Source organism: Notolabrus celidotus, chromosome 8 (assembly GCF_009762535.1).
Source record: "Notolabrus celidotus isolate fNotCel1 chromosome 8, fNotCel1.pri, whole genome shotgun sequence".
In the NCBI taxonomy this organism is placed as follows: Eukaryota; Metazoa; Chordata; class Actinopteri; order Labriformes; family Labridae; genus Notolabrus; species Notolabrus celidotus.
In genome coordinates, this window is record NC_048279.1 from 17,884,099 (window position 1) to 17,900,269 (window position 16,171).

At 41.4% G+C, this 16,171-nt stretch overlaps 1 protein-coding gene across 5 annotated transcripts in view; it reads left to right on the plus strand.

The window, feature by feature from the left end:
• Nucleotides 1–313: 313 nt before the first annotated feature.
• ahnak (AHNAK nucleoprotein) overlaps nucleotides 314–16,171 on the plus strand; it is a 31,428-nt gene continuing 15,570 nt past the window's right edge. For 3 of the 5 annotated variants that reach the window (XM_034689758.1, XM_034689761.1, XM_034689760.1), the window contains exons 1-6: nucleotides 314–580; nucleotides 7,815–7,879; nucleotides 11,225–11,288; nucleotides 11,424–11,580; nucleotides 11,697–11,923; nucleotides 12,044–16,144. In XM_034689758.1, the coding sequence (XP_034545649.1) occupies nucleotides 11,424–11,580; nucleotides 11,697–11,923; nucleotides 12,044–16,144 (4,485 nt within the window). In that variant the 5' untranslated portion in view covers nucleotides 314–580; nucleotides 7,815–7,879; nucleotides 11,225–11,288. Of the gene's footprint in view, nucleotides 581–7,814; nucleotides 7,880–11,224; nucleotides 11,289–11,423; nucleotides 11,581–11,696; nucleotides 11,924–12,043 lie in introns of all 5 variants that reach the window. The other 2 variants (XM_034689759.1, XM_034689762.1) reach the window with 2 other exon arrangements.

The following is a 16,171-nucleotide window of genomic DNA, read 5'->3' on the forward strand; positions in this document are numbered from 1 at the left end:
TTGAGATGCTTACTGTAGCATTAAGTACAGCTACCTCAGATGAAAGAAGTTTTGAAATCCTGGACCAGTAGTCAGTCATTTATTTACACTGTTAAATGTAGGTTCACATTGTTATCTAGTCTAGTTATTTTAATGCAAATTAAAATGTCATCATGTTTTTAAGTTTCTTTTCCTGCTTCAATGCATTGGAGTCCTCTATGAGAGGCAGTGGGTGGTCCCATGGCTGCAGAGAACCACTCCCTCGCACCGGTCCCCTCCCCGACATTTCCCTCCCTCTGCAAACCAGGAGCCCTACCCAGTTCACTGTTGAAGCACTCTGCTCAGCCCAGAGGAGCAGCCACACAGAAAAAAAAGTTTAAATCAACTCAGAGGAGAGGAGGGAGGGAGGAGAGAGGGGGCAGAAAACGCCCTGGAAACTTTGTTGATCAAGAAATAGGAAAACAGTGACAGAATCCTCACAGACAGCTAAGTTGTGAGTGGAAGAAGTGCTCTTTCTTGGGCTGAGGAGAAGGAGAGTGGACACGTTTTCAAGGATGCTCAAGCTGGTGTGAGGCTTCTTGGGCGCACCGACTGCGCACAGGTAAATATACACACTATTTTCTCTTCTCTGAATTAAATAAATGCTGTTTTGTGAATTTTGCTGGCATCAAATCTTATATTTATGAAACAAAGATTAACAGTTACAATCACTTTACCAGAGTTTATACACCTTCCTTGCAAAAGTGGTAAAGTTATCTGCATGCCATTTCTGTGATATTTCAATGAGCTGTTGTGGTGAGTGTGTCTCAGCGGTAAGATTAAAGTGACTTTATCGGACTTTATTGCCTGTGTTTATCTCTAGGGACAGTCTAAAGATTACACAGAGGAAACTTGGATAGTTTTTTATGAGGACAAAACATGTTTCCTTATTGACATGCTTTTAATGTGTCGGCGTATAGTGTCTGTAATTTTGTGTAAATAGCATTCTAAGCTTATAAATGTTGATCAAAAATAGCTCAGTGTCTGAGAAGTGGGTGTGTTCTTGCAGCCACCGCATGAATGCAGCGGACTTGACTGGAGTTGCGCACTTCATTTTTCTTCTTAGTGCACTCAAAAGTTTTTATCTATAATGGATATGTGTTTGAAGGAAGTGTTATCTTAATATGATTTTAAAAACTACCATGTAACACCCTTTTTGTGTAGTGATTGAACTGTTGTGCAACGTGGATGTCATTTCCACACACATAACCTCTAGACTTTGGTGTGGCAGATTTTTCATAGCACTGAATTATTGTACCCACTTTATGAGTAAAGGAAGCAGTGGAGATTTTAAAGAGTCATGTTGTTTGCCTTGGTGTTATACCGTCCAGGTGTTTCTCTTATCTGCCCAACGCCCTTTGCTGTGACTTGGACTTTTAAAAAGCAAAGGTAGCTACTTCTCCCTCTGAGAGGCCGCAGCGACTTGCTTGGGTGTGGATTCTTCTCTTTCACCTCCCTCCACCCCCTCCTTTTTTCTCCCTCCCTTCTTGCTTCGTTGTCTCCTCACACAGGCACACCCTTCACAGCCAAAAAAGAAAAGGAAAAAAGCCATACATGTTGTAGATGGCGTCGCAGTGGGTCATTACAAACACATATAATGGTCTTTCATGTTATATTAAGGGCTCTTGAGACATGCCAAGTACTCACCAGAACTTTTTCTATATACATTTACTGTTTTAAAGTGTTATGAATAATCATGTGGCACATCAGGCAGTGGAAATCTTTGCTATATGCTGTGTAGTTTGCTGTTTTGGAATGCTGTGAACTCCTCTGAAGGTGTTTGGATAAGATATGAATGAGTTTTGAATCACATGTTTTGCTCTCCAGCCAAAGTTTGGTTAGGTAAAGTTGAAAACTATCACATCTGCTTCTGCAGAAGGCATGTTTACGTTTCATGATTTCTTCAATTCTTGAACAGAGATAGACTTCTTGTCTTTCTTTTACCTTGGGTCTATCAACCTGGGCTGAAGGCCAGAGTGTGCAGGGGAGGTGAGAGGGAGGGGAGAAAGAGGGGAGGAAGACGGGGAAAGAAAGTCAGGGAGTGAGTAAGTAAAGGGGGATGGGCGGGGCAGGGGCGAGGAGGGGAGTAATGGAATGTAGTGGTTTGGAAAGACAAGCTAATTGAAACCAGGTTTGGGGCTTAGAGGGGGGAGCTTAGACTTCGCACATTTGGAGAAAGACAGAAACACATTTTATTTGCCTACAAAGCCGAGCTTTTCGTCTGCATGGCGCACAAACACGTTTCAAGCTTTAGCTGCATCTTTCCAGGTGTGATACAAATGTATAGCATACATATAGTCCTGTTTGTTTTCGTGATCAAGATGAGCAAAATGCTACGGAAAATGTGAACCAGGCATAATCCTTTGTTGAGTCATACTTCTCTGTGTCGTTGCCTGTCCTTAGCAGCACCCTCCTGCCACACCCAAAAATCATTTCAGCAGTGGCTTGAAGAGCTGCTTTTTCGCTTCCTCTCCATAGCCTTTTTACATAAGTTGTACAGAACGCCCAGCAGCTGTTAATGACTGCCGTTGTTCAAATTGCTCTTGTCAAGGTGATTTATTGTGCCACATGGTGACACACTGCTAAAAGGTGTTTGGGTTGGAGGTTGTCATTTAGCATTCTAAACATTTGAGTTAATTATGTTTTGCTTTTGGATGTAATTCCCAGACACTGTGTTTCACGCTGCCACAAGCAAAAGTATAAAAGTATAAAATGTAATAAATAAGGGTCATGATTTAGAGCACCAAAACTTTCATAACTGGTTCCTGATTGCCTGCAGCTAAAACGTTTATTAGTCAATGTGCCCTCATTTTTGCCAGGGGCGGATTCTGTTTGCCTAAATTCCTGCACTGTCAACCAATGCCCCTGTACAGAGAGCTACATTATGCCGTAACACTAAGTTATGTAGGACTACTGGTATTCCAAAAACCACACTGCACATATTTGAAGGAGTTCCATTGATCAAATCTTGTTCAGTCATGACAGCAGACGTCGGCTGAGCTCAAACTGTCACTCATGCTCATTTTGTTGCTTTTAACACCAATGTGACAAACAACATCTTCCCTAGCCTAAAGAAAAGGACGTGGCTTTTGGCTGTTTAGAGTCTTTGCTTGAATGTGTTAAGATATTTATCACAGAGCCCTGAGATAACCACCATATATTCTCACCTTGTCGAGCAGCACAGACAAGAGGAGTGGTGCGAAACGGAAAGAAACTGGTCTCTAGCACACTTCCTCTGCCATTTCCTCGTGTTTTTTTTTTTTTATGTGGGTGGTGCGAAGGAGAGACAGCATGGGGGGGGGGGCAAAAAATAGGGAGGTGGATGTAGTGAGTTAGCTAAAAAAAAAAAAAAAAGGAGGGGGTAGACTGTGGTTTATTTTCACACTTGGCATTTAATTTGAGGCAATGCTGGCCTCTTGATAGACAACTAGCGCTGTGAGGGAAGTCCACTGTTCCTCCAGCTGCAATCAAACATCTAACTAAAGTGCGACTTTGGAAAGTCTATCTAAGCTATCCACCCAGCAGCCACTCCCTTCTCATCCATCCAGCGCTGTTTTGGAATGTTTCAGCATGTCCTCAGTGTGCACTGGGAAGTACCTATCATCAGCAATACTCGCCTTGTTGAGAAATGGTGATTTGAGAATTATGATGATTTAATCATTACAAGTGCACATAATACCACTGTAAGCCACACCCATGCACATGCATGCAATCCAGACTTGTTTATGCAGCTTTGAGTCTGGTGGGACTTTTGCAAGTAGGGAACTTAAAAAGGGTGTGAATCATTTTTCTGATAAGCCAATAACTTTCACCACTGCCAAACATCTGCTGTTTAGAAGCCTAGAAAATACCTTACATAATGGTTGCTCTAAAGCACAGCCTACCTGTCCCCAATTTACTATCTGACCTACACCCCCAACCTTGTATAAATGCAGTTATGTTGCCTCGTGAAGGACTGACACGCAGCATCTGTTACAAAACTCTATTTGGAATGAGGCGGCCAAAATGTCAGGGCAGCAGGGGCTTGGAATGTAAATTTAGAAATACATTTAGCTTTGTTTAGGTTTCCTTTATTTGGCATAACATACACAAGGATGGCAGTTGGAAAAACCCTACACTCTCTCTTGATCTAAAAAAACTCTGCACTAATGTGTTGGGGTCTAAATGCTAAGTATGAATATATAACACTGTGCTTATGCTTCAAATTCTACAGCAAAGGAAATAGATATATATGAATTCAGCTGCCTGGGCTGCCATTGCGCCCTCCTTCTCACCTTGTTTCATACTGTGCCATGAATGGGCATGCACTTGTTCTTAATAAAATAGCACTTATGCACAACTAAAACAAAAAACAGACTACATGAACAAATAAACTACTTGGCGGTTGAGTGGTATGGCACATAAAAGGTTGCTATTGATGTTTGTTATTCTCATGTGACATTCATCTGTGTAAACCTGCCTCTCCCTTTTCCCTTTCTCTGTGCTGTAACTAGTCATGCCAGTTTGAAATTTGCATCCTTAATAAATTATTCTGAATCTCATCACCTATTTGTTTTTGTACTCTGTCAGTTGCTCAGTGTTCTTGGCACTGAAACTGCCTGTAGGCACCGCCCCATGATCACTTCTCATTTAGGACTCCACCGATTGAAAAAAATTAAATTTGGTTTTATTTTTGCAAAAGAGATCTGACTGTTTTCTTTGTATTTTCCGTCAGTTCAGTTTATGATGCAGCTTGAAAAGACATGGAAAAATACCCCTTTATACCTTAGCACATAAGGAAAAAATTGAAGAAACTTCAAGAGAGGAAATTCAAAGTGAGATCCTCCCTTTTTGAGTGTAGTAGAGAACAATGAGTAATGATAGGAGCTGTGAGTTATCGTGTACTTACGTCCTTTACAGCCTAGAACTTTTCTGTACTGTCCTTATGTAATCATGAAGCTTATTTATGATATTAATAAAGTCATAGTTTGAGTGTTCTTTTTACGCAAGCCCTAGTCTTGTTTGTGATCTTGAATAGAGTTTTCCTCTGTTTTTCCATTTTGTGCAAAACTCCTGCCAAAGTCACAATGGTTTAATCAGCAACAGGCCAAGTTGGCGTCAGTGGGCAGGCTCTGGTCTTATGCAGAACTTGTGGTGTGGTTTATGGCTATGTGGACTATGGAGTACAGAAAAGAACCATTTATTTTGACGTGCATTCCTTTCATATGCGTCACACATGCATGTCCTATCTGCATTTTTGAGGGGAGAGTGAACCTCCACTGGGGCCTGCTATGTCTCCTCCTGTATTTGTTGTACTTGCTACAATGTAGATAAAGGAACAGGGAGTTCATTCTGTTTTGACAACATGGCTGATTTGGTCACTGCTCTTCTTTGCACTGAGGCCTTTTTATTTGTTCATAATCAAATCGTATCACTCACCAGCACTGCTGAGCCTGATTCACTTAGGACTGAGCTTTAATCAATGACACACTGCTCTCTGTTTCCTGCTCACTAAACCTGATTAGATTTGGCAATCAGCTCGGTCGATTGACTAGAGCCTCTCTGATCAATTTCCAGTATGCTTTGACCTAGTTACAGATAGACTATAAAATTTGTATCTGTCTTGGTATGTTCCTTTAAGGCAGAGGAGACACCTGAGGTGAGGAGGCGAATGATAGCAGTGAGAGGTCGATTTATGATTGTTGGATCCACCTGGAAAATGGGTGGAGCCAACAAAAGAGGATGATGACAACAAGGGTGAAATGGGATCCTGAGTTGCTTCTCAACTTTCATTTTGGGAGGGTCTAACAGGGTGTCATTCAACAGGCATTTTTGACTGAGCGTGGTGCTCTTGTTTATTTGAGCAGAACCTGGAGTTCTGGGGGTGTAGTGGACCAACTCTCGGAGGGGGTAGGTACTCAGGCAGGGTGGGCAGCACAGATTGGAGCCAGAGTCAGAGAGAAAGAGGACATTTCTTTGGAGTTAGTCACTGCGGGGAGAGGCTGGGCTCCCTTCCAGCTGGCCTGACGGCTCTATCAAGGAATGTGTGAGACTGGAGGCCTGGGTGGGGCCGTGCACTGAGCTGCTCCCTTTGCGAGACAAGCTCAGGGGCAAAGAGTTGTGATCCGCCTCGTGGACTGTGGCGTGGTATTCTGACTCTTTAACACAGTGTGTGTTTTTATTTTCTTTCTGCACTGTTGGCAACCGCACTTGACCCTAGCGTGCATGTCTGTGTGTGTTTATGGGAGCAGTCTCACAGAGGTATTGAGAACAAAGGTGGTGCAACCTGAGTCTTATCTTCTGAGTTTGTGAACTCAGATAAGGACATTTTATAGACTTCTACTTGCATGGGACTCTTTCTGTTTTACCATCATATATTTGGATGTTGCATAACATTACATTCATCAACAAATCACGCTCTCAAGAAAACCCACAAGCCTACCAGTTCGCTAATTCTCATTTTACACACCAGTGATCAAGGCGAATCCCTTCTGGCGTTACCTTTAGATCTACACCGCTGAAAAATATACCTCCGTCCTTCATTCGGCTCTTCACCTGATAAACTTCCGACGTGGTAGTCTGATTAGTACGTCTCTGTAACAAGAGTATTGTGTACACAGCTGCTGTGGTGTAAGTCTCCCTACACAAACAAAGCGACAACCATGTACTGGCTGGCATTTATCTCAACTATGTCCCGTCTATTTCTGTGCAAGACCGGTTCAAAAGAACGCAATCAAAAACTGTTCTCTTCAGCCAAACATTTCAAGCTCTGCACCAGAGTTGCTGGACTTATGACGCATGTGTATTTACTTTCTCTCTGTCTTTTTAGAGTCTCACAAACACAGTTATTGGGTGTAGTTTTCAACAAGGTAATGAACAGGGCCAATTGAGGAGGGGGGAGTTAATGATGGGGTTTGACAGGCTGTCTCAGAAGAATTTTTTCTGAGGGACATGTTCCCACCGGCAGATGCTTGTCTGTACACAGATCAAGTCTGGTTCTGTTTGTACTGGGACTGACAAAGAGAAGCCTTTGTTTCCCAATATGCCTGTGGGTTGAAGCAATAATCCTTGTAAGCCTTGAAAGATATTGGGCTAGTCCCAACGGGTAAAGGTAAATTGTAATGCAGAAAGTCACAAATAATGTATACAGTTACATCAGCGATTTCATTGCTAAACTGGCTTCTGAGGCTGCTCACTCTAAGGTGTTATGCTGCAGTGGTTTTATATTTTACACCCTGGCAGAGCAGTCTTGCCTCACAATCCTCACTTTGTAAGTAAAACAAGAACAGAGGGATTCAAATGCATTCTCTATACTACATTTTCTCTTCAAATGTCCTAAATTTAGCTTTTTTCACACCATTTCTAATTCCATCAAACTGAATTGGGTACTTGAAATATAGAAAGAGTATCCGTCTTATCATGGTCAGAAGTAAATGCCATGCTACAGCAGTGGCTGGATTTATTTACTTGAAAGGGAGTATTTTGCATAATTACTTGTTGGGTCAATGCTGCTACTATCTGTTAGTTAATTATTTATTAAGGACTCTGAAGCTTCTGACTCGAGGGTTAGGGTTGTGAATGTGCACTAAAATCCCATAAGTAAAGCCACAGTGTGTGCCTGTGTGTCATGTTAGGATAAACATCTGGCTTGTATGTGAGGAATTCTGTTATCTGTCTAGCCTGCAGCTAAAACATGATCAGTTATTGCACAAGTGAGCAACATGGAGAATTGAGGATGGTATTTATTGTTATTGCCATTTAAGAAATTAAATATATATAACTAAATCCCTATTTTGTTTTTGCTTTTGTGTCAACAGAAGTCAGAGAAATAAAGAACCACAGCATCAGACTGAAGCCGCTGGCTTCGCTTGAGCAATCCAAGGTAAGTTTTTAGATATACTGCAAGAAATTGCACCACATGCACCTGGGAAAAGTGATCTCAAATTATCCACCCCTCCTCTCCAACACCATCTCGTCAGTCTCACCTTAAACAATGTCCTTTTCTGTGGACAGAATTTTGGAATGTTTGTTGCAAAGCCTCCTTTGAACCTGGAAGGTCATGCCTCCGCCATTCAGCTGTGAAAGGCCTGCCTAATGGAAATCTGACACTTGGCTGCTTCTGCTCCTAGTGTGTCCTCTTTGTATCCCCCCCCCCCCACACACACACACACACACACACATACACACCACCTGTTCTGCTTGCACCCCCTTTCTCCTTCTTATGGAGCAACCCTGTCAAAAATCCTTCCAAGCTCACTCTGTTTTCACAGTTTTTAGTCAGCAGCTGTGGACCCTTTCTTTCCTAGGAGTCAAGGGATAGTAAGAAAAGGGGACGGCACCAAACCCAAACCGTATGCAGGCAGATGACAGGCCATGAGAGAGGCGTAACCAGAAATGCTTTGTGGTGGTACACGAGTTAACAGAAGCTTTTGTCTGGGCTGGCTGTCCCCACGCCTTCCCTTGCTCAGCACACATACCAGGCCATAATAAAACATGAAAGATAAACAAGCTTGTGACCCATGCCTCCATGGCTCCCTTTAATGAATTTTTTTTTAGAAAACTCATTCAGTTTGTTCTTCTGATAGGGTTCTGATGATGTCACATCAATGTCAAGAAGAAGTGACATCTCTCTGAAGTATGTCAGGTAAAGAATGGAGGACTGGTTTACTATCATGTTGCCTCATTGCTTCAGGTCGCAGACTGTCAGCCTGTCTTGTGATCTCAAGAACAGGGACTTATTCATATAGCAACAACAACAGCACCATTTCTTATGGTCTGTTATATTAAATGTGCCTTAGTTATTTTCTAAATAGATAATGCTTTTGCTAAGTTCCAACAGAAGGAGCTTCTTGTATTTGCGACTTAATTTTCTAAAAAGTAAAGAAAGGGTGAAGTCTAAAATATTCAGGATTTCCATGCACAATGTCAGTAGCCCCATATTTCCACTTTTTACAGTCAACTTGTAGTCTCACATTCCACAGAGCCATTTCACAACCCCCCCCCCCCTTTATCAAATGTTGCATAGCTTTACACCAGCCCTGGGAAATCAGGGAACTTGGATCATGTGAAAGTTTGCCTGCTATTTATGTCTGCATGTACAGACTGAATGAAAAAGATAGGTGGATGTGCAAATTAAGCCACATAGTGACCCATGGGGATAAACAAAAATTCCTTTGGTTCAGTCCAAATCCCTTTGGGCTGCAGAAAGGTACAGTTGAGATGCTATAGCGAGCAGTGTCAGTTGACCTAAGTAGAATCTGATCTCCATGGGTTAATTGGGTAAAATTGTCTTTGGCTCTCCAAACAGCCCTGTTTGTCCTTTCCACACTCACACTTTTAGTTGTGTTTGATGCATATAACATTACAAGGGTGTTGTGATGCTTAAGGTCTTGAAAGATTCATGTTGCAATCCTTTAAAGTCACACTGAAATTGACAAAGGGGAGGAAGGTGGAAGAAATAGAGAAAAGTCAGATTAGGTTTTAGATGCCTGCTGGTGGTATGTGTCACCTTTGGAATAAGCCCCCTCCCTATTTTCTGTGCTATCAATATCAGCTGCCCTGGTCACTAACAAGCGTATGCAAAAAGCTATTTTGGAAAGAGAGATGCATAATATAACCTTAAAGCATTGCATATATTATCAATTATTCCCTGTAATGCAGGACCAGTCTAATATTGACTTGTGTTAATTGGTGCATCACATGATGTATGCCTGGAGACAGGGTCCAGCAAACTAGAGAGACTAGAGTATAAATCTTGGCATTCCAAACTGCTTATCAATGATTTGTCATACAGCCATAAACTAAATTTAAGGAAGCTTTGTTAATGGTTGCAATATGAATTTGCCAAGAGAAAACAGATGACTTTCTCAAATACACACAGGGCTTCACACCAGATTTATTGTATTTCCGTCACTACTGTGAAACTGTATTTTTTTAATTTGAAGAACAGTGCAGAGGCCAAAGTGATTGAGGAAGATGTTTGTGGCATCCTAATGCAATGTTGTTATCTAAAGTGATATGAAGTAGAAAGGAAAACCAAACTTGTGATTGTTACTCAGCTCATTGTAATCATAGACATACCCCCATAGAATTACTTTCTATGAAACACATAGAAAGTGTGCGATTTTTTCCACATATACAGTTTTCCTAAAAGCACTCAAGTCCTGACTTAATTAGCTGCTTACTTGATATATTTGACTTCCCTGCCAACCATCCAGAAGTATTACTTTACAGTGCTCTAAAAAAAATTTGTTGCTGGTTACAAGTTTATTCTACAAAAAACACCAACAGCCAGTTTACACTGTTCAAATACTGTTTCCTTTGTGCAATCAAGTGGGTAGTCTTCTCCATTTTTATTGGCTGGTGCCAGGCAACTAAACAAAAACAAGACAAAACAAAACAAAATGTTGCATTAGTGTGCCACTCAGTTTGATGTAGTGAGTACTATACCTAAGTTGAATGATATCCTTTCAAAATAACTGTAGTAATATAACTTTGTGTTTCATGCTGCTGTAACATTCAGCAAAAAGCATTTTCATTATGATAAAAAACTCATTGGTTTTGGAATAAACAAGTCAACTGCTGCATTTGATGCAATTATAGCAAACTGAATCCCCTGTTTTAAGGAAATAAATTGAAACAAAAATCAGTGCTGTTTTGAGTAGAAGACAGGTATACAAAGAGCCAGAAATTATAATTTAAATAGTCACTGCACGTTCTTCCTTCTTGTTTTATTGAGTATCTGTATTAAAGAGAGAGGGCAAGTGTGTGAATCTCTACACCTCTCTGTGTGTTTTTATAAAGCAAAGATGCTCAGCTTTAACGATCACTGTTTTTTTCTGACACTAACTTTGGAGACGTGAAGGGGGATAAAGAGGCAGAATTTGACTGTTTTACTAAAGGCAGGGTGGGGTTTGCCTCCAATCAAATTTCCAAAACATACAACACTAAGGAGGGATCTGATGATCGGTGTTTTGAGGAGTGGCCGGGGGATTGGGATCATGTTTTCTGAAAGAGTTTTTACACCATCTAGTGTTCACCATAGAGACCTTAAACAAGACTTTCAAACTTAAGTTAGGTTAGGAAATGTCAAATATACAAATATCATTTTTTTCTGTAGCTTGAAATTATTACAATTGGTTTGAATAAAAAAGTAATTTTAGAATATAAACTGATGCATTGTTTGTCATGATATTGCCCTAAATGTTGTTATCTCTTCTTTGAGCAGGAAAACCATTATTGAGGTTCCATCGCACTTGAGCTTAAATAAAGGAAAATAAAGAAAAAAAAAGGTATGCTGTAAATTAAATTCACAAAAAAATCCATGTACTTTATTTCATCCTATATAGAAACATGGATAATCCATGTATAAAACCCAGAAGCTCGGTGTTTCTCTTAACCCATGATTCCAATGATTATGTTAACAGATGGCTGAAGAAGAGGAAACCAGGGAGGTGCTCTTTCCAGATTGGGAGGGTCCAGACAAAACAGGTTTGACAATTGAACAGACAACTGATGGAGAGCTTTTTGTTAAAGAAGTGAAAGGAGAGTCACCTGCAGCAAGGTCTGGAAAAGTATATGAAGGTATTTATTTTTCCTCAAATCATTAAGTATGAAGTTGGAATATTCACATGCACATTCTCACTTATCTATGGTATTTGAGTATAAAATACTTTCTGCTACTGTATCTTAATTTATAGGTGACCAGATTGTGGGCGCTACTGTCTACTTTGACAACATGAGTTCAGAAGAAACAGCTGAGCTACTGAAGACATTGAATCGTCACAAGGTTGGACTGAAACTACAAAACAAAGGAGACAAATCACCCTGCTGCTCACCCTTGAGCACACCATGTCGTTCACCAATGGGCACACTGACATGGGAAGGGAAGACTCGCTTTGGGGGTTCAAGTCCAGATATCATTCTGGTAAGTTAACATTTTCTTTACTTTTATAATCACTCATTTGTTTTGGGGTAGGTTTTGGAAAAGAATATAGGGTATACTAATATTTCCATGATGTTTTTCTTATGTTTCCGCTATCTTCAGGGTGCAGATGATGAGGACTACAAGAGAATTTACACAAAAAAGATTAAACCAAGGCTGAAGTCTGAAGATCTCGCAGAGGGTGTGGATGTTCGCACAGAGCGTCACAGCAGCACAAGCAGTGATGGCAGCACAGTTACCACCATCACCCGTCGCATCACCACCTACACTGTGGATATGCCAAGTGGCATAAGTGAGCAACTTGAACTTTCAAGCCCAGAGTTTAAGGGGCTAAGGCTTGAATCTGGTGATGTCTCTCCTCATATCAGAATCTCACATGGCAGTCATTCAGGTAAAGTGGAAGCAGAAGGGGGAGTTTTTGAGTCAAGTGACGTCTCTCACCCTGGGAAATCAGTTAGCTCTGTAGAGACACGTTTCACCAGTGGGGGAGTTAAAACCACAACAATAACAAGAGAAGAAGAAAGAGAAAAGGGTGCGGGACTAAGATTTAAAGGGTCTAGCTTTGGAGTCACAGAGGGTAAAGGCCAAGGAGGTTTTGAGATCTCAAGAGGGAATGGAGAGAAAGGTGAAGGAATAATTCGTTTGTCAGATACAAGCATGACACTAGGTGGCAGCTCAGACACTGGTAGTAGCCAGTTGGGGGTGAGGGGAGATGAAGGGTTTTCCTCAGTTGATGAGAACGGAGGACCAGTTAGTGTGGTTCTGCCAGGAAAAAGCTTGCAGATTACACCAGGGGAAGATAAAGACAAAGGTTTAGGTGAGAGGACAAAAGTTAAAGTGTCTGAAATTACCATCACCCATCCGAGGGCAAAGGCATCAGACACTGAAAATCAGAATGTTACACTTGGTGGGGGTTCAACAGGAATGGACACTGATTTGAGAGGTGGTAGAAAAGGAGGAACAGTTATAACAGTGGGCAATGTTACCTCAGGGTATTCCTCTACCCCAGGCAAGATTTCAGTTGGTGGTGTGGATAGCAACCTTACTGGTTCAAGGTCAAGGGGTGAGGTTAATATCAACCTGCTAGGCACAAAGCAAGGAATCCAAGCATCTGGAATAGACACTGCAGTCTCAAGTAATGCAACGAAGATTCAAACAAAAGCACAAGAGAGAACTGAAGCAGAAATTGATGTCAAAGGTCGGACAAACGGGGGGGCTGAAATGTCAAAACTGCGAGTAGCATCACCTTCTCTAAAGCTTGTAGGTGCAGACGTGGATGTTAACCTTCCTAAAAATGAAAGCAATATAAAAATTGCTGAACTTGATCTGAAAGGTCCAGTAATTGGTGCAGAGTTCCCAGCTGCAAAGTTCAAAAGACCAAAATCGCAAGGACAGAAAATGGAGGGTGAAATGGAAATTTCAATTGAAAATAATGAAGGCAGTATGAAAGTTCCTGGAAACATTTATGATGTGGATGTGTCACTACATAAGAAAAATGGAAACAAAGGACCACAATTAAGCATGCCATCAATTTCCGAACCCAAAATCTCCTTGCCAAGTATGGACGTCAATCTGAAAGGGCCAGAACTCAAAGGTGATGTGGATGTGTCACTTACAAAGGTCGAGGGTGAAATAAAAGGTCCAAAGGTGGCTATTGAAGGCCCTGATGTGGACATCAAAGGAACTGATGGCAAATTCAAACGACCCAAATTCAGCCTCCCCAAAGTCTCTGGACACGAGATCTCCAGGCCAGATAAAAATGTCGATCTGAAAGGGCCCAAAATCAAAGGTGATGTTGATGTGTCAGTTCCAAAGGTCGAGGGTGACATAACAGGTTCAAAGGTGAATATAAAAGGTCCAAAGGTGGACATTGAAGGCCCCAATGTAGACTTTGAAGGGCCCAATGCCAAATTAAAAGGACCAAAATTGAACATGCCAAGAGTTTCTGAACCCAAAATCTCCATGCCCAGTATGGAAGTCAATCTGAAAGGGCCCAAACTCAAAGGTGATGTGGATGTGTTGGTTCCAAAGGTCGAGGGTGAAATAAAAGGTCCAAAGGTGGATATTGAAGGCCCTGAGGTGGACATCAAAGGACCTGATGGCAAATTCAAACGACCAAAATTCAGTCTCCCAAAAGTCTCTGGACCCGAAATCTCCATGCCAGATATGGATGTCAATCTGAAAGGGCCAAAAATCAAAGGTGATGTTGGTGTGTCAGTTCCAAAGGTCGAGGGTGACATAACAGGTCCAAAGATGAACATTGAAGGATCTGATGGGAAATTCAAAGGACCCAAATTCAACATGCCAAACATTTCCGTACCCAATATCTCCGTGCCAAGTATGGATTTAGATCTGAAAGGGCCCAAACTCAAAGGTGATGATGATGTGTCAGTGCCAAAGATTCGAGGAGATGTAAAAGCACCTGAAGTTGACATAAAAGGTCCACATGTTGATATTAAAGGTCCCAATGGTGGATTTGAATTGCCAAAGATGAAATTACCAACATTTGGAATTAAAGGTCCAAAAGTGGAGGGTCCAGATGTTGATGTAAACCTTCCTAAAGGAAACATTGACATTGAAGGCCCTAACATGGACAATGAAGGACCTGATGGCAAATTCAAAGGACCCCAAATCAACCTACCAACAATTTCTGGACCCAAAATCTCCATGCCAAGTATGGATTTAAATCTGAAAGGGCCCAAACTCAAAGGTGATATAAAAGCACCTGAAGTTGACATAGAAGGTCCAGATATCGACATTAAGGGATCCAAAGGTGGATTTAATATGCCAAAGATTAACCTACCCAAATTTGGCTTGAAAGGTCCAAATGTGGAGGGTCCAGATGTTGATGTAAAACTTCCTAAAGGAAAAATTGACATTGAAGGCCCTGAGGTGGACATTGAAGGACCTGATGGCAAATTCAAAGGACCAAAATTCAGCTTGCCAAAATTTTCTGGACCGGACATCTCCTTGCCAAGTATGGATTTAAATCTGAAAGGGCCCAGTCTCAAAGGTGATGCAGATGTGTCACTTCCAAGGGTCGAAGGTGAAATAAAAGGTCCAAAGATGGATATTGAAGGACCTGATGTTGACATTGAAGGCACAAAAGGATCATTCAAAATGCCCAAAATCAGAATGCCATCATTTGGGTTGGGTGGTCCAAAGTTGGAGGGTCCAGATGTTGATGTAAACCTCCCTAAAGCTGATATTGACATCAAAGCACCAGAGTTGGACATTGAGGGACCAGATGTTGACATTGAGAGTCCAAGTGGAAAAATCAAAGGACACAAATTCAAAATGCCAAACATTTCTGGACCGAACATCTCCATGCCAGATGTGGATTTCAATCTGAAAGGTTCCAAACTGAAAGGTGATGTGGATGTGTCATTGCCAAAGATTGAAGGAGATACAAAAGCACCTAATGTTGAAATAGAAGGTCATGGCATCGACATTAAGGGATCCAAAGGTGGATTTAATATGCCAAAGATTAACCTACCCAAATTTGGCTCGAAAGGTCCAAATGTGGAGGGTCCAGATATTGATGTAAAACTTCCTAAAGGAAAAATGGACATTGAAGGCCCTGAGGTGGACATTGAAGGACCTGATGGCAAAATCAAAGGACCCAAAATCAACCTACCAACAATTTCTGGACCCAAAATCTCCATGCCAAACATGGATTTCAATCTGAAAGGGTCTAAACTCAAAGGTGATATAAAAGTACCTGAAGTTGACATAGAAGGTCCAGATATCGACATAAAGGGATCCAAAGGTGGATTTAATATGCCAAAGATTAACCTACCCAAATTTGGCTCGAAAGGTCCAAATGTGGAGGGTCCAGATGTTGATATAAACCTTCCTAAAGGTAACATTGACATTGAATGCCCTGAGGTGGACATTGAAGGACCTGATGGCAAATTCAAAGGGCCCAAATTCAACATGCCAAACATTTCAGGACCCAAAATCTCCATGCCAAATATGGATTTCAATCTGAAAGGTTCCAAACTGAAAGGTGATGTGGATGTGTCATTGCCAAATATTGAAGGAGATATAAAAGCACCTAAGGTTGACATAGAAGGTCCAGATATCAACATTGAGGGATCAAAAGGCGGATTTAATATGCCAAAGATTAACCTACCCAAATTTGGATTCAAAGGTCCAAATGTGGAGGGTCCAGATGTTGATGTAAACCTTCCTAAAGGAAACATTGACATTGAAGGCCCTGAGGTGGAC